The 18,701-nt window shown below is 50.0% G+C and overlaps 1 protein-coding gene across 1 annotated transcript in view; it reads right to left on the minus strand.

Moving 5' to 3' along the window:
• The window catches only part of CRISPLD2 (cysteine rich secretory protein LCCL domain containing 2), a 64,073-nt gene that overhangs the window by 8,880 nt on the left and 36,492 nt on the right, over nt 1–18,701 (minus strand). Inside the window, exons 7-14 of the mRNA XM_045819112.1 lie at nt 18,214–18,348; nt 16,528–16,588; nt 13,480–13,546; nt 12,879–13,009; nt 11,039–11,082; nt 9,739–9,811; nt 7,233–7,308; nt 1,592–1,725 (exon numbers count right to left, since the gene is read on the minus strand). Coding sequence (XP_045675068.1) covers nt 1,592–1,725; nt 7,233–7,308; nt 9,739–9,811; nt 11,039–11,082; nt 12,879–13,009; nt 13,480–13,546; nt 16,528–16,588; nt 18,214–18,348 — 721 coding nt within the window. The remainder of the gene's footprint in view (nt 1–1,591; nt 1,726–7,232; nt 7,309–9,738; nt 9,812–11,038; nt 11,083–12,878; nt 13,010–13,479; nt 13,547–16,527; nt 16,589–18,213; nt 18,349–18,701) is intronic.

Consider the following 18,701-nt stretch of genomic DNA (forward strand, 5'->3'; position numbering starts at 1 on the left):
AACTCTCACCGCTCTGAAACTCGCCCCTCTCTGAATACACTGGCAGGCAGCAGCCCCATCGGCCTGGGAAAGGCTGCCTGGAGGAGACTCCTAATGACAGTGGCGATGCAGCAGGTCCCTTGGGAAGAAAGATGGGCCTCCTTGGGGTGGAGGGTTGCGTAACAGTGGGAAAGAAGCCGATTTCAATTTCGGGACCCCCTCTCTGCCCCCTGCTCTCCCAGACACCCACCTGTGGGGGCTGCACAATAAGCCCTTGTCGCAGCCCTGGGAGCCGCTGGCACGTCCTCAAGGACAGTGCAGGCAGGGAACAAAGGCCGACCTACCACGACTGTTTCTCTTAACATGCTCAGCAGATTGGTGCCCAGGGATTTCTTTCCAGCCCGGCCAGGAAATTCCACCTCATCAGCTGCTTCATTTCCCTCCCATTAAATCAATGGAATTTCCCTTCATTAAGATTCTCCCAAACAAAGGCTGCAAATGTTGAGCGAGAAATTGCATGAGCGGTTCGCGCTAGCGGTTCTCTGTCCGGGGTTGCGGCAGTGACAGCGCAGGGGCCCCTGGGAAGAAACGCGTGTGACTAGCGTCCCTAGATTTTTCCAGGCCTTCACACCTTCCGGAGGCTCCCAAGTGCTCTGGGAGGATGAGAAGGTGGGGGCAGGTGCCAAGCTCCACGGAACCACGAAAGCTGAAGCTTCAAGGGGCCTCGGCACGTTCTGTGTCCTTGACTCTATGCCTTCCCTAAAGAGGGCCCCTCAGATGTCGCCTTCGGCATTCCCCTCTGTTATGGGCCGAACGGCGCCCCTCCCCAGTTCACACTCTGAAGTCCCAGCCCCCAGACCCTCAGAGCATGGCGGTGTTTGGAGAGACGGGGCCTCCGAAGAGGTGATTAAATTACCATGAGGCCACGAGGGTGTGCCCTGACCCAGTAGGACAGGTGTCCTCATACGAGGAGCTGGGCATCATCTCAATTACCCCACCCACCCTGTGAGGTAGACGCTCCCTCATCCCCACGTCTCAGGGGAGATAACCGAGGCTCAGAGGAATCGGCTGCTCGCTCAAGTCACGGAGCTGGCAGGACACGGCGCCCGGGTCTGTTGGGCTCCTGACCCTCTGCTCTTATGTATGTGATGATGTGTAACTACATTATTATGTAGCCATATATAACCCCGTTAACTACAATTTGACCCCACTGTTTTGTGGGGGGAGGCGGGGGGCTCTGGGAAGTGGGGGGAGGCAGGCACGCACGCACACAGAAAAGGGACCAGAGGGACAGACAGCAATTCTGACGGTAACTCCCCCAGTCGACAGGTTATGGATGATTGTTTTTCTATGGACTCATCTGATGTTTCTAAATTTTCTAAAAAATCATGTATCGGCAATAGAAAGAAAAAAGTTCTTATTTTGAAAAAGGAAAGGAAGAGGAGGGAATAGGCTTGTGCTGCATAAGAATCAACGTGAGTCTGCCCAAGTTTCATTTTAAAGGGCCCCGTCAAGGGCCTTCCTGCTAGCCCCTACCCCACCCCCACCCCACCCCACCCTGGCCCCGCCCCCACCAGCCTTGAGTTCCGAGCACCGGAGAACACAGCCCTACCTCTCAGACTGGACCCCGTTCCTGAGCGAGCCCACGTACGTCTTCTTTTTATCGACGGGCATCACGTCCACGTAGCCCCCACTCTCGTCCCTGATGACACCCGCGTGCACTGCGGTCTTGCAGATGCTAGAGGTCTGAAAGCACAGGAAGGGCTGTGGTCAATGACAAGGAAGTCAGGCCGCTGCAGGGCAGTCGGCCTCCTGCTTGGTGGCCAGGTCGGCAGGGTGTTGGCCACGCAACCCCAAGGACACAACCGTCCCCACCTTGGTTCCTCAGTGGTCTCTCCAGAAAGACCTGACTTCATTCATTCCTTCATTTTTCAACAAATATTTTCTGAGCACCCACTATGTGCTGGGCACTGTCCTGGATGCAGGGGGATTCCACAGGGAACAAAATGAAGACCTTGTCCTCACAGAGTGGAGGGAGACAGACAAGTAGACAGACGCCAAAACAAGTAACTCAGGCCATGAAAACACAGGTCAGATCATGGATAAAACAGCTGAGTGGAGGGGCAATGTTAGAGCAGCTAATCGGGGAAGGTTGCTCTTGATGTAACATTTGAACTTAGATTTGAGTTACCAAAAGGAACTGGCCACAGCCATGGCAATGTCTTTGGGTGGCAGAACATCCCAGGCCGAGGAAGCAGCTTGTGCAAAGGCCCTGGGGCCCCGTCCAAGGAATAGAAAGAGGCCCGGGGAGGATGAGTCAGCAGAAAGTGGCGGGAGCGGTGGGAGACGTGAGCAGGGGCCAGTCATGTGGGGCTGTGAGGACCATAGCTGGGGACCAAATTTATTCTAGGTAGCAAGGGAGCTGCTGGGTTTCAAGCAGGGGCAGGACATGCTATTTTCTCAATTCATCACATAGTCCCATTCCTGGATAATAAAACCCTTGAGTTAAACAGTCATTAGGACCTTAACTTATCCAATAGAAAAATGGGCTGGGCTGTCTGAGAGTAATGAATCGACATTTCTCAAGTTCATTCAGGGGCAGGGTGGCTGGTGTTTGCTGAAGACTCGGGCTCCGGGCCCCACCCTGGCCTACGGATTCAGTCTCCCCGGACGGGGGGCCCTGTGGCCTGGTGCGAACTCAAGGCGCAGGCCCAGGGAGGTCGCACCCTCGTGCCTCTTCTGCGATCCTGTCATCTGGCCTGCGCTACTACCCCACTCCAGCCTTGCCAGTGGGTCCCCACCCTCACAGCGACTCAGCCACCTGCAGCATCTGATGACAATGCCGAGATCCCCCTGCCCTCCCAACCCCACCGAATTCAGTTGCTCTGGGCCAAAGCTCAGGTCTCAGTATTTTAAACGTTATGTGAACTTTTGGAAAGTGGGGGATACCTGTTTACAGAAAATAGAGTCACCCACCGAATGGCCTCAGAGACACCCAACGATGGGCTCAACCAGACTCACTGAGTCAGCTGCTGAGTCTAGTCCAGCAATTTGCCAACTTAAAGACAAAGTCAGACCCGATATGTCCAGGGCGGGAGGACTGGCTCCAGTCCCGCCTTCACTCACGACCTAGTGACCTGTGGCCATCACAGGGGGCTTTGCCAGTGGGCTCCGTGTGTGTGGAGGGTGGACAGGGTGGACAGGGCAGGTTAGCTGTGCTTTGTGTTATCCTGTCTGGTGCATGGAACAGGGGACAGAGGCCTCTGCCAACTGCGTCCTGACTGGGAAAACTGAAACACCACCAAGGCATGGGCCACTCAGCAGGAGGGCGGGGCTGGACTTTGCTGTCTCTTCACGTCACCCCTCTGCATAGTGGGGCAGCTAAGCTCCCAACAGCTGGTTAACCAAGCTAGCACCTCCTTCATGAAGACAGCGAGAGAGTGAAGAAGACAAGTCCTATAGGATTCCACTCACAGGAGGAATTGAGAGGAGTCGACTTCCCAGAAACAGAAAGCAGGACGGAAATCACAGGGGCCAGGGAGGGGGCACGGGGAGCTGCTGTTCCATGGGCGCAGAGTCTCAGATCTGCGGGATGAAAAACCAGAGACCTATTGCCCAACAACGGGAGTGTATGCAGCACTGCTGAAACCGTGCACCTAAACATGGTAAAGGCGGAAGTTTTACGGTGCGTATAGTTTACCACAATAAGAGAAAGAGATAGAGAGAGGAACAGAGGGAGAGAGGGAAGGAGGGAGGGAGGGGGGGAGAGGGAGATGGAGAATGCTATACCTAAGTCTGGAGAAGAATGTTTTCTAGAAGTAACCATTGCAGCCCCAAAAGCGGTGAGCCAGCCTCTGTCCCCCTGGCACAGCCCTCCAAGTTCCTTTGTCCCCCTATCCTTTTACCACTGTCCCCAGCCACTCTGTGTTTGGAAGAGGTACCCTGAACTACCCTTTGAATGGGACAAGCAGTCCATCTAGCAGGACCCTAACACCAGACATGAGAAAATGGAAGAAGGTGGGCTCTCTGAAAATTTGAAATATCGCTGAGCGTGTTACCACACAGAACCAACCTGCAGCAGCCTGTTCGAGAGCTGCACGGGGCCCTCTCCAGGGACGCGCCCTCCAGCTGCGCCCTTTGCACACAGGGCCATTCCAGGCAGTGCTGGTTTTGCACAGGAAGAAAAATGCTTCCTAGCAGAAGACTGCCCTCCCTGCCGCTCCCTGGAAAGTTAACGTTGCTGTTAAAAAGGTGGAGAGCCTCTGCCCTGACCCGTGTGGCTCAGTGGGTTGGGTAGCGTCCCGCAAAGCGGGATGCATATGACAGGCGACAGATGGATGCTTCTTTCCCTCTCTTTCTCTCTCCCTTCCCCTGTGCTAAAAATAAATAAGTAAAATCTTTTTAAAAATTGTAAAAAGTGGAGAGCCTCAGAACCAGCTCACCCATTCATACTAGCGTCGGAGAACTGGATTTCTTGACAGATTCCATGACTGATTTACCTGAAGGTCAGTTTTTTAAATCCCGCGTTAATACATTTCAACTTCTGCAACAAATCAACAGATGAGGGCGAGGCCCTTGAGCCAGAAGTGGCCTCCAAGGGGGTCTGCGAGGCCCAGGAGCTGCAGGGAGAACTCTGGGAGCCTGGAGGGTCTGTGAGAACTTCCCTGGGTTTGCAGGCTTGCGCACAGTAAGTGCTCGAGGGATGTTAGTTAACAAAACAAATACCACTGCCATAATCATCACTGTCACTGTCACCACTATTAAAAGCTCTCAAGGAAATGCCATCTCTAAGCCAGTGGTCCTCAAAGTGTAGTCCCAGACCAGTAACGTGGGCATCACCGGGACCTTGTGGGAAATGTGGATGCTCAGGCCCTACCCCAGACCCACTGAGTCAGAAGTGCTGAGGATGGGCCTGGAAGTCTGTTTGAATAAGTCCCACAGGGGGTTCTGATGCATATACAGCTGTGAGAATGAGTCCGGCCACCAAGGAAGACAGGAAGGACAGAGATGAAAACTGAGGTTTGGGGGAGGTAGGACTTGCCTACCATCCTCCAGCTTGGTAAATGTCACAGGTGGGGCTTGAACTCCTGTCTTCTGACCCAGACTTTGCTCTTTGGGCTACGCCCTAATGCTTCCCCTGCCTGCAGCTCACCACAAAATGAGGGGTCTGCCAAGTAATGCACTCTGGGTGAGCAGGCAAGGATTACAGCACTATTAGGACCTTCGAAGATCTGGAGACAACTCTCCCAAAATAAATTTCTTAGCTAAACAGACATTTTCCAAAAGGCATCATCATTTCCCAGAATACAGAGTGACCTAGAAACCAAAGCCAGAAAAGAACCTCTGTAACGGAGGTAGCTTTCTTCTTTTCCCTCCTTCCTTCTTCCCCCTGCCTGTCTCCTCTTCTCTTTTTCTTTCTCCCTTCCTTCCTTCCTTCTTTTACTTTCTGAAGAGTGTTTAAGCACTGACTGCTGTAGTATCTTCATTTATTTATTCTTTCAACAAATGTTAATTGAACACTTGTTGTGTGCCAGGCCCTGTCATGAGCACCGTGGTTCCAAAACCTCAAAACCCAGGAGAATGAGTTAGTTAAAGACTTCACACAGCTTTTCACCCACGTGCCTATTCACATGGGTGTAACTATGAGAGCAGGTACATTCAAGCAAGGCATGATAGAGTACAGAATGAACAGAGCCCAAGGCAAGACAGACACACCTTCACTGGCATCTCACCTTTGCCATGTACTAGCTTGTGTGATTTGGGGCAGGTTATTTGGAGCCTTACTTTCCTTTTCTGTAAGATGGGGATAACAAAACCTAGAGATGGTATTTGAAAAGAATCTAAAACATAGTGAAAGGCAGGTTTATGTTATTACTAAATATCCATCAAGTTCTTGCATTTCTAACTTTTGGGGGGAATTGTTTTATATATTTAGCTGCTATGTTGTTTGGTGCATATAGATTTAGTTTTCATATCTTTATAGATATGATACTTTCGTCCCATTGCATAATTAATTGTTGTTCCATTCAGTATGCTTAACCTTCGATTCCACTTTGTAAGGCAGAAGTATTGCCACTCCTACTTTATTTGTTTGCTTCTTTGTATTTGGCTGGAATCACTTGATCCACCCCTTTATTTTTAAATCATTTAGAAGTCCAAGTTTCTGTCTGTTAATAGCAGACTTTGCTTCAAACATTTAGTATTGCAACTGATATAACTTTACTCCTTTATTAAACTTTTAGAACTCAATTTTGGCTAAACAGCTTTTGAGGGAAAAAAATGACTCATTTAAAGAGGAAAAAAAAAAGAGGGGGAAAAAGGTTAGCCATGAGGGCGCTCTGACCTCACAGAACCCGATGCTCTCACGTTGACAGGAATCTGGAACAAAGGAAGGCAGATGGAGGCAAAGGTGGTGACGGTGAGTGAGATAAGCCACAAAAACAAAGAGGAGAACAGGTGGAGTAAAAATGCCAGCTAGGGATGAGCGATGCTAATCTAATCATGGAAATTTAGATCCAGAAGGTTCCCTGGACTAGGAAATCAGAAAAGCCCAGCTGACTCATTTAACAGTGAAGAACATGACTTGGCGAGATCACACAGACTGTTGGGCAGAGCAGCGACCACGTTCACATCTTCTGGGTCTCCGCGTCCCTCAACCCTGGGGCGCTGAAGGGAACAGACTATGTTCTGGAGGATTTACTTAAGGAAAATCAGGCTAAAGCTTCCTTGCTAAAGTTAGGAGGGAACTATGGAAGAGCAGGCTCCAATTTAATAAGAATGGTTATTAACAAGAAGAAAATTTGTGTGATTTATATTTTCTTCTATGTCCTTGTAGCTAAGTATATACATAACCTAAAAGAAATGCAGTGAGTAGATTGGACCAGTATCTTTAAATGCATCGGGAGAGCTGGAAAGGTCATTAAATATCTGGGGAAATGAGGTATGTGACACATGAAAGTTTTCACATTAAAAACTCATGTCAGTGGGGAAGCAGGATTCAACTTACCGAACTATGAAAATGTTTGCATAAGATGAGGCACACCTGCCTCTGTATTCATACGCATACATAGGTAGTAGTACAAATAGTTCTATAAATGGGAATCTAGGGCAATAGTTGCAGAAATAACTGGTCTAAATTTAGTTGGAGGGACAGGAATGAGATCTCGGGTTTCTGGTATCCAGACCTTGGGACGTGGTTTCTGAGGTCTTAACAGGCTTTGAGAGGTGGTCATTGAAAGTGCCAGCATACTCACGTCTGCGTAGATGTTGCTTCCAAAAACAGGAGCCCAGTAGGACGGCTCGTCTTTGCAGTGCGCCGGACAATGAACTCTGGAAAACAGGGAGCATTTGTGTGACGGTTATGAGAAGCAGCTGGCCCTCTTTATTTGAGTTTCAAGATTTAAGTTCTTAGATGAAAGGAAACCTACCACGCTGTTTATGCTTTAAGAAAAAAAAAATTCTCCCATTCTAGCAGTGGTAAAGATATTTTTCCTCTTCTTAAATAGTTAATATCGAATTTTTACACACCACACAAGAACACACAAGCAAACAACAAGGTGAAGGGGAATAAATATCTGAGAAGTGAGTGTGGGATTGTAAAATGTTGCACCTCCCGTTCTTGGGTGTGGGCCAGTTCATCCTGTGGATGTATTACGGAGATTATAATCAATAGACTTTTGGGAAGGCCACTGCCCTGTGCGGGGGGAGGAAAGGGTGGAGGGCCCTCACCTCGGTGAGTCACCGAATATTCCAGGGAGAGGGAGCTGATAACCTGGGGTGGGAAGGGGTTAGATCCCTGCTGTGTCAGTCCCCACATCCCCGCCATCGGCATCAGGGAGATGAGAGGAATGCCTCAAACTGGAAGTGGGTGGGCCCAGGAAAAGGCATGAACTCTACCGAAGAAAAGGTCTTTTGTCTTCATCTGGAACAGTACCCCGCGGGCCGCAGCCCAGGGATCACGGAACCAAAATGGCACCCGGAAGCCATCTGGCCCCGAGACAGGCAGGATTTGGGGAGGGAAGAAAGCCAGACGGAAGGATTGAGAAATGGAAGTGGTACAGGGAGGGGGCAGGGGTGAGCAGAAAGAAAGAGAATGTGTGTGTGAGAAATTAAGAAGAAAAAAAAAAGGAAACGAAACTTAGGTAAGAATGAACATTGTTTCCTAGATGTTCTAGAATGGCAGGTCAAAAACCTAGATTTTAGATACTAGTACTATGTCAAGTTTTTCTTTATGTTTGTTTTTGTTGAAATCATTTCCTTCAGCTTCTCTTTAATATTTGGGGAAATCTACTAAAAGATTGCTATCTGCACTCGAACATTTGGGAGGGGTCAGCGAGGCGGTGGTGGTAGTCATGGCAGGGGTGGGGGGTGGGGGTTAGGGGGTAGGGGCTGGGGAGACGGTGCTCCCAGATGAAGGCAAGTAGCAGAAGGGTGTCAGGGACACCCTGTACAGTTTCCTCCCCTTTATGGGCTCCTCCTTGGGGCTATTATCTGCTCACACCTCCGAGGTTTCCACCTGTTAGCTTTAAGGTCAATCTTTCCCTTGGAGAATCTAGAAGCTTCCAGACCCAGGATTAGGGTTCACAGGGTGCTACATACCTCACCCAGCTTCTGAGAGGACTTAATGGCTACTTCGGAGACAAATGCTATGAGGACACTCTTTATTTTATGTTATGATGCATCGTCCTCTAAAATCAGCCAAGTAAGTTTCGAAAGATGCATGTGAAACTTAGTCTTTAAACAAATGGTGGTACTTCCACAGAACGAAACACCACACAGTGACATGAAAGAATGAAACAGGTACGCTCCACAACATGAATGAATCTTGAAGGCATGCAGGGAGAAAGGAGCCCAGCAGGAAAGTCTACATACTGTGATGGCTCCATTTATACAAAATTCCAGAAAAGGCAAAATCAGAGGGACAGAAAGCAGATCGGTGGTTGGCGAGGATGTGGGTGGGGGTGGAGGGGAAGGGACTGACTGCAGGGAATGTTCTAGGGTGAAGAGAATGCTCTCCACCTTGCTTGTGGCTGTGGCTGCCTGACTGTGTGCATTTGTCAAAACATGTTGATTTGTAAACATACGTGTATAGTGGGTGAATTTTATTGTGTGCAAATGATACCTCAAAAACTGGGTTTTAATGAGCTACTCCTAAAGTTAGCCATAGAAAATGTCACAGATCTGGTAGAAGAATCAATGAGCTGATTTAAACTGGACAAGCAGCACAAAGCTTCCGGAGTTCAGGACTGATCTACGAGACCAAAAAGTGACGAGTCTCGAGGTCGGTCTGAGGGGCTTGGGAGGAGCTGCGTGGTGAATGAAGTCAGTCCTGCAAGGGTAAGGGCTCTGTCCAGTGAGTGGGGGCAACATCAAGAGGACAGAGTCCTTCTCAGCTAAGTTCCCGGAGCAGGGTTCCGGGGACCAGCCGCCCACTGGGCTCACCCCGGAGCATCTAAACAAGCTGGTTGTCTCTGGCCCACTCCTGAAGATTCAGCTTTCAGTGGTCCCCAGGAATTTGTGCTTTTAATGTCCCTCAGGCTATTCCAATGTGCAGCCAGGGTTGAGAACCAGCGGCCTCAGGGAAGGTCTAGTGGACCCTTGACTTTGAACATGAATCGACTGATTTCCTGGGTGTATACATACAAGGGCTATATCTGGAATTCCATTGGACTTCACTGCCAAAAGATGACCTGCAACCCAGCACGGTGCCTTCTTCCCTCAGTCCCCATGTTTGCAAAGCCAGATGCCAGTGAGGCTTACCTTGGGCAGTGGGTCCCTGGCTTCTCAAATGGGCAGAGCTGAGCGACGGTGGCATAGCAGTCCAGGTCTTGCACTGTGAGCAGAAGCCATCAGGAAGGGGTTAGGGGATGGGCAAGCCTGGGCCTCGAACGACTGGCCCGTGCATCAGGCTGCTAGACAACTGGGTCCTGGGGGTTCACTGAGCCGCCAGTAGAGCTGGGGTGAGAGCCCTGCAGGTGTCAGCCCCAGTGCTCCGGGCATTCCACCTATCACCACTCGAGGGGTGAGACAAAACCCGTGCCTGCGTGTGTTTACTGGCCAAGGAATCTGCCAGTCGCAAAGCTTCTCTGTGGGTTGACAACCCTTTTTACTTGCATGGTGCTTTTTGATTTTGAAACATTTCTCCTACTTCACCAGGTCAGAGCCTCGTGGCAGGTCTTATTCTAATTATACAGATGAGAGAACTGAGGCTCAGAATAGCTGAGACCTGGGTGAGGACCCCGGTTTCCAACTCCCAGCCTAGAGCTCTTCCGAAGGAGCCTGGTGACTCTTAAAAGTCACGCGTTCTGTTTGAACAACAGATGTGAGAAAGTGGCTCTAATGCTGACCACCTGTTGTCTCTGACAGCATGTCCTCATCTAGTCCAGAGTGGGGGCAAACTCTTTCTTAAAAGAACAGAGAGTAAATATTTCCAGTTTGGTGGGCCCGACGGTCTCTGCTGCGGAGAAACCGGCCACAGATGCACACGTGAAGGGGCATAGCTGTGTGCCAATAAAACTGGGTTTACACGGACAGCCGCAGGAAGGAAGGGCTTGGTCTGAAGGAGGTAGTGACTACAGCGTGCTCCCCCATGGGTGCACCCCACCCTACCAAACGAGCATACCCATTGCCCTCTTGTCCACGGCAGACATTAGTAATCTATCAGGCTCTGTTTTCTGCTGAGCCCAGAATGAGGCCTCAGCATCCATCCCAACATGCTGTTCCAGGCAGCCACTGTCAATCAATAGAAATGCCACCTCCCTATGCCACCTATTGGCTGCTGGAGATCCAGGAGTTGGTGTTTCTGTGACAGTCAGCTGGAGCGCCAGGCCTGTGTTTCTGATTTAGCACTCTAGGGAGGGCCAATGCCAAGTTCAGATATGTTTAGGAACTAGTTAGAGAGTCGGCCTCCTCAGGAACCTCTTTAAAAAGCCTTTACCATGTTAGAACAGCAATGTTAGCAGGCAAGATAAACATTACAGCAAAAACATTTCCAGGGAAACCCAAGATAGCTCACATATTATGGTCACATAAAAAAAAAAAAAAAAGGCCACCAGCTTACCTTTTACTTTTGACACCGTGAATGAGCTGGACGCCTTGTATTTACTATAAAAGGAAACATTAGGTAAATGTAAACAGAATGGCTTCGACAAGTGCGCACTTGCTCCTGCATTTATTTTATTTACAGCCTCAAGTTAGCGTTTTTCTGCTTGTCTCCCACCAGCCCGAAAGCCCTTAGAGCACCCAGAGCAGGATCTAGAATGAGGACTTTCTAGGGCTCAGCTCATCAACTTCTCCGTGCCGAGGGCTCCTCTGGCAGCCTGATGAAGCCTACGGACTCCTCCTCAGAGTGACAACTTTAAAATGTATGTGAAAAAAGGAAAGACTAAAAGATAATCAGTTACTATTAATATCACTATCAAGGTATTAAAATAAATAAGCGCTCGAGGAATAGTTGCACTAAAAATAGTCTAGGGGTGGGTCTGGTGGCTGCTGTCATTTCAGGGCCAGGACGGAAGGGACAGCGTTTGCAGGTGCGTGCAGCTCGCTGGTGTCCACCAGTGCGAGCATCCCCGGCCCTGCAGATGCTACGCTGGTTTGGGGCCAACATTCTGAATGGAAGGAAATGTCACATTTCAGTCAGGGATTAGTGAAAATACAGCCTTAATTTGCTTTATGTCGATGTTTGCAGATTCTCTGAACTCTAAAACCCGAAGAGCCCACACTAGGTGCAAAGCTGGGTCTTGAAATGGACCAGAAGTGGCTCTAGGACAAGTGTCCCCAGCAACGCAGGGTCTGAACCTGGCCAAGCCCACAGCTCCGTCCTGCCTGTGCTGAGTCCTGAGCATGGCTGGTGCTGAGGTCACCCAAGCGGTATATCTCTGTGAGCATCTTCTTCACTTAGGTTTACAATTCCCTGCTCTTTGTTTGCTTGTTTGCTTGTTTGCTTGTTTGCTTGTTTGCTTGCATAACCCCCAGATTTGCCCCCGCCTAGGACGGACAGGGAGTGCTCCAGCGCTCCAAGAAGAGCCAGGCCTTTCAGAGGGGAGTGACTCATGTTGTTTTTGAAACATTTGGAGTGGCCTCACAGTTCGGATGGGACGTGCTGTCTCAGAACAATCACAGGAGCATTTGCTCAGTGTTTCCCTTGTCCCGGACCCTGGGGAAGGCACTGACACGGGGATCCTGACACGCCGTGCTGTCGTGGGTTTGCTGGGAGTCAGCACCACGTCCTGTTATGCTACTCATTTACAAACGAGGGCACTGCTACCCAGAAGGGATGCAGAAATGGGCCCAAGGTCGTGCACCAGGAAGAGGCAGAGGCAGGTCTGTTTGACCCCATGACCCCCATTGGGCTGTATGATCCCAGGCTACTTTAGCCTCTGACTGCATAGACAGGTCAGGGCATGGCCTACTCACCGCTCCCCCAAAAGTCAGAATGGCAAGGACCGCCTGGCCCATCAACCAGCCACATGCCTTATATGAAAAACATTATCTTGTAAAAAAAACTAGTATGTTTAAAAAATGAAAAGCCTCGTTCTTAGTAAGTAAGGGAAAGTGCTAATCCAGAATTGGCCAGAAACTCAAAGTTGCTATCAACTGTTACTGATAATGTGTCTGGTGAGTTCTCAGAGACTAGAAAGGAAGACAGAGCAGAAGCTGAAATTCAACCACATTAGAGGGGGGTGTGGGCGGGGGGAGGAGGGGAGAGAGAACCACCAGAAGGAAGTATGCTGAATTACCTATGGGGCAATTTCTGAGTTGCAGGATTAAGGTCAGCTCTATCTTCTCCCCTGGCTCTTTATCTTGTTCAGTACTTTTCAAAGTTTCAGCAATACTTTTACAATGGGAAAAACTGCTAAGGAACCCTGACCCAAACAGACCAGTAACAGAATAGTTACCTCAAAGACTCCACAGCGTTCCTCTCAGACTTGACGAAGAAGGGGACCCTCCCGTTCCTGGTGACGTCCACCAGGCCTCCCCTGTTGTCCAGGATCCCGTAGTGGATGGCCGCGCGGCATATGCTGGAGGACTGGGGGCGGGGTGGGGAGGAGGACGGTAAACAGATCTGCAGTAATCTCTGTGAGCTGTCTTTATCAGCAACACCCACGGTGTTTGTCTTCTACCCTCAAGCAGCCAAAAAGTTGGGCCAAAGTTCACCCCACCTCTGACTGCCTCTCTCTAGAACGCGTCTTTGTTCCTGGGGTGGCTTATCTTAAAAAAAAAAAAAACCACCCTAGGTGCTTTACAAACTAAGGAGAGTGACAAGCAGCCCTTTCTCCCCACGCAGTGGAGCATGTTAAAGCTCCGTCTGAACTGGAGACTCGGGTTCACGAGGGTTGGTCCCGGGGCCCAGTAGTGGCTTCCCGGGTTTGTGAGCCCGTGAAGGCTCACAGGTCGTCTTGACACACCTGAGGCTGGGCGAGGGAGGAGAAAGGGAACCTTTAAAAACCCACGACAGCATTGCACACAGCCATTTAAAGAAACGCTGGTCACACTTACACTTTCGTAAAAGAGAGTTCCAAACACCTTTGCTTTGTTGTTCAAGCAGCCTGCTGGGCACTGGTACCTGGTGGGGAAGAAGGAAAATGACCTTCACAGACAAAAATGGCTCAATATCACCTTGAATTATTATTTCTTTTTCTTCAACACCTCTGTTATTGCACAGAGAAAAGTGTCAGTGATCTAGAATCCATTGTTTTCCGGCAAGTCACACGTCACCCGAACTTGAGAGTCACACGAACACAATTACAAGATTCCATTTGACCTTCTTAAGGACGATGTTCATGGGCTTACAATCTGGGTTTAGGGCAGAGATGTGAACAGATGGACAATTCACAGAAGAAAGACAAGTGGCACCCAGACACTAAAAAAAAAAAATCCTCAAACATCAGTCATTAAAGAAGGCAAACTTTGCCATTTCTAGGTGTCAGATTGCAAGGTTGTTTTTTAAATAGAATAACACTCAGTGATGGTGTTTGTGTTCATGAAAAAGTATGAATTAATCTTCCCAGAAAGCCAAAAATCTGTTGATTCTTGAATTTCCCTGTGAGGGTATATCCCAAGAAAAAAGTCAGAAAGTCAGAACCACATGTTATTCCAACTGTTTATAACTGAGAAAAACGGGGAGCGAGCCAGCAAGTGCCAGAGGAGCGGCCGGGCACGCGTGTGGCACGTGTCAGAGTGCTATGCAGCCACCAGAGATGAGGTCTTTTCAGGAATGTCTTCTGACTTTGGAAAATCACAAGTGCAAACAGTGACGCATGAGACCCCACGAGCAACACCAGTCTAATCAGTACATAAAGCAAGATTGGGACTACATTGAATTGCTGCTGACATGGAGAAGTTTCTGGATACATTTTTTTTTCTCTATACTTTGTTGTGGTGGGCGTTTTCCTGATTACTTACACAAACAAGGATTGTTTTTAAAGTCGGAAAATAAGCCCAATAAACATAACTTTTGTAAAAGCACCAGGTACAGAAGAGGGACGTGCCAGGTAGTGGCAGGTGGGGTGCTGCGTTTCTTGCCTGGAGGTTTCTAACAGTCCTGGCATTTGCAGGTGGGGTGCTGCGTTTCTTGCCTGGAGGTCTCTAACAGTCCTGGCGTGGGCAGGCCCTCGCCTTTTCCCTGCCAGGCAGGATCCCATCTGCTCCTGACTCTGGGACCTTGCTATCTCACAAAGGATAGTCTTTAAACCTTGTCATTCTTTTCCATTGAGTACTCAGGCCTGATGCTATCACAATGAGCTTGTGGGACAGAAAGTCACATCATCACAAAGGGACAACTCAGGGACGTCCCCAAAATCCTAGAACCATGAGCTTGCAGAGTAGATGTGCCCTCCAGACTCGGAGCGCTTCCTGCCCAGTTCACCCAGCACACAGAGACGTGCAGATGCCTCCGACACAGCACAGGGACAGTTATTGCACCACTTATCATTGCCACATCTTGCTCATCTCACCAACAACCTGACTGTTTACTTTCGCAGTCCTTGCTGGCGTGTTTCCCCCACTCAGGGGACGACGTCTGGGCCTCCTGAACTACCTCCTCCGGGTTGCTCAAAGTCTATTTCCTAACACTCCCGCCAAAGGCCGAGCCAAACATTCTAGCAAACCAAAGTCCAAATCCCTGTGGTATAAAATGGGACCCGCTACCTTCTCTCTTTAGCATGTGCTTAGTGGTGCAATTCAGCTTCAGAGGAATGAGTGCCGGAGTCCATAGGAAGTCAAGTAAGGACCCCTCCACCAATGACGTGGTTTTCCTACTGCGGACCTGAGGTTCTGCGCGAGGCCGCTGCACCTGTTGGCCGTTCACTGCCAGAGAGTGCAGCCCAGCAGCTGCACTGCCAAAACCAAACTCCTTCTTGGCAGACATTCTCCAGCCTCCGAATGGACAATACTCAATGGCTCCCACAGCTACATGCATTCATTCAACTACCCAGGCTACACTGGCAGCAGCTCTCCATTCCAGGGGGACCCATCAGGAAGCAGGCCTACTCAGGTTCTGCGGCAGGCTTGCCGGATCCCTGTTGCCAAGGCACAGCCAGCCCACACGTGTCCTAACAACGCCCAGCCCAATCCTCCCCGCACAGAACTCCGGGCCGCCCTGGGGCCCCCACGCAGAGAGGGATGGTATGGAGACCCCAACTGCTCAAAAACGTTGATCAAGATCGTCACGCCTGTAGCACATCTGCTCTGTGCCGATCTGGCATTTCTATAGTTCGGAAATGCCTTTTGAAACAATAACTCAGAGCATCTGTAATCTGAACAGCTCCTCCCCACTAGGGATGAGACACTTAACTGCAATGTACATCCATGCAGGAGAAGACCCAGAACTTGAACCTCTGGGTCAGGGGTGTCAAACTCATTTTCACAGGGGCCACATCAGCCTCACAGTCGCCTTCAAAGGGCCGAATGTAAGCTTAGGACTGCATGAATGTAACTACTCCTTAACTGTTAAGTGAGAGCTCGGCACTGCTGCAGGGTAGAAACAAGGTGTCAGGCCGGATTCGGCCCTTGGGCCTTGTGTTTGCCACCTGAGCTCTAGGTCAAAGGTTAACAATTAGGGGTGATCTTACTCCTCGGGGGACATTGGCAATTTCTGGACATTTTTGGTGATCATAACAAAAGAGGGGCTCCTGGCATCTAATGGGTAGAGCCAGGGATGCTGTTCGACTCCCTAGACTGCACAAAATAGCCCCCACCACAACAGGTTATCTGGCCCTGATGTCAGTAGTGCCAAGGCTGAGGAGCTCTGCTCTAGGTTGCCAGAGATGGATCATCTTTGTGTGCCAAGCTCTTAATAAAGGGTGGCATTCAGCGGGGACTCTGGCCAGTCTAATTTGTGACACACAGCAAGCTGAGTCACCTCCCCACTCAAACTTTGGTGTACACCGTTGCTGCTAAAAGTAGAGAATGCCACTTTTTATGAGTTTCTACCCAGCTTGGTTTGGGTGGCCATGAGCTGGCCGATCATGACGTGACCCAAAACCCCAGCAGGCACTTCAAAGGGCTCTGGGGAGCGGTGAGAGAGGGACCCAGCCCAGACCTTACCTGTTACACGTGGACCCTTTGCACTTGTCCTTCATCTTGGTGTCACACCTGACGACTTGGGCTAGGAGAGAAATGCAGGGACAAACATCACTGCAAGGATCCAGAGGATGAGTCTGACTTAGAAAACCTCACCCCCCCACTCTGAGGAACTTTCTGGAACATTCTGGAATCCATGCCATACGAGAACAGCAGCATTGCCTAATGGCTGCAGGCCTCAGTGGTGAGGCTCAAATCCCAGACCTGACAGTTTATAGTGGTCACGTCACCTTGGACATGTTACTTCCTCTCTGAGGTTCAATTTCCGCTTGTGAGTAATGGACATAGGAACAGTGGGTACTGGTCCTGTGAGCACTGAATGAGCAAGAATGTGGAGCCTTGAAGCGAGCCTGGAGCACGCTAAGTGCCCTCTAGACCCTCAGGGACCCAGAGAATAGGCCTTCCACACCTTATCCAGCCTGGGAAGTGAGGACCCAGGCATTCCGACCTGTGATGTCTGCCCTATGGCCAAGATGACTCAGCCAAGCTTTCGTTTTTTTGTTTATTTTATAAGGACATACTGAAATCTTGGAATAGAGTTATAGTTGGGCAAAAAGACATACATTATAACTTTACATGATAAAAAAAAAGCCAATGGAACTGTTTCGGGCTTCTGGAAAGAAAAGGGCACCAGCATATTTCCTGGTCAAAGAAGCCACAGGATGGTTAAACAGGCAGGAAGTCCAGGGAAAAGGCACTTGAAGCCCAAGGAGACAGAGTGACCGGTGGGGGCAGGGCAGAGAGTAGTTGAAAATATAGGGGACAGTTTCTGAGCAAGACAGGCACGAGGAGGGCCCTACTCAAGGATGAGTCCAGTTTTGTGCTGTTCAAGGCTCAGGGGAGAATCGGAGAACCAGAGCCGCAGGCAGTGAGCCTGCGCCTGTGGTCGTGTCTGTAAGAAAGGGCCCTAAACCTGCAGTGAAGGCGCCAGGTACACAAGTGCCCGGCTGCAGTGTCGGGGGCTCAGCACACCGAGCTCTAGCCAGGGCAGAGAGAGAAGGAAGAAGAAAAGTCTTGGGAGGTGAGGTGCCCTGGGAACCAGGGGACGGGAAGGCACAACAGAGGTAAGCATGAGTGTCCAGGGCACTTCTGGGTGTCTGGGGGAAAGCACTCAACTCCTGCCCAAGGGGCTGTTTGAAGAGGCTCGATGATCTCAAACCACAGGGAGCTCTCTGCTGACACGGCGGCACATAGTGCTGAGAGTAATCCTCATAGTAACCTCATAGGATTGTCCCATTTTATGGATGAGCAAATCAAGTCTCAGAGAGTCGAGTGGCATGGTGCAGGATGAGCTCACAGGAGATAGCCTCCCCCTTGCACATCTATGCTTTCCCTTGCGGTGCCCTGTGCTTCCAAGAGGAACCCAATTTCAGCCCAGGTCTTCTGTGAAAGGATCGGGTCTAACCTTCAAATACCTCCCCCAGGGAAAAGTGTCACTCGGGCACAGCTCCTATAAATCTCACTTTTGAAACGAATTAAAAATATCACTTTTCAAAAGAAATATCTTAGGGTTGTGCTCTTGGGAGCTGCACGCTGCCCTGCTCCTGCTGTCTGTGGACTCGAGACCCACCCGCTCCCCTCCTCCATTTTCCCCAAAGAAAACGGCCCCCTTCCGGGGGTGGCCCAGGGCAGAGGTGGAGCCCGACTCACTCATGTAGTTCACAGCAGATGTTTTCTTGGGTCTGATCACCCTCGGCTGGATCCAGTCATGTTTCTCTTCAGGAACCGGAGCTGTCTCCACCTCATTCATCTCATCCGTCTCGGGTTTCTGGTCGTAACTCCCTTCTTCATAGTGAAGACGGAGGAAAAAAAAATAAATGCTGAGATTCAACAAAAATGCACTTTGCAAAAAAAAAAATCTTGGAAACGAAACCTGTTTGAGGTTTAGTTTGACAAAGAATCATTTCAGTGGTATTTCGGAACAGACCTGGCCAGGTGGAATCCTACCAGCCAAGAGGAGAGGGACCGGCTGTGCTTGCTGTGTATGCTCTGGACACAAGAGCAGCGGGGCTGACCAGAGGCGAGGAGGCCCCAGTGGCCCCACGCCTGGGTTATCCTAATGTTTTCTTGCTCCAGCTCCTCCTGCACCATCAGTCACCCAAGGAAGCGCATCCTCTGACCCCAAACCATAGCCACCT

This window comes from Phyllostomus hastatus, unplaced genomic scaffold (genome assembly GCF_019186645.2).
Source record: "Phyllostomus hastatus isolate PE091 unplaced genomic scaffold, TTU_PhHast_1.1 phas_scaffold_345, whole genome shotgun sequence".
In the NCBI taxonomy this organism is placed as follows: Eukaryota; Metazoa; Chordata; class Mammalia; order Chiroptera; family Phyllostomidae; genus Phyllostomus; species Phyllostomus hastatus.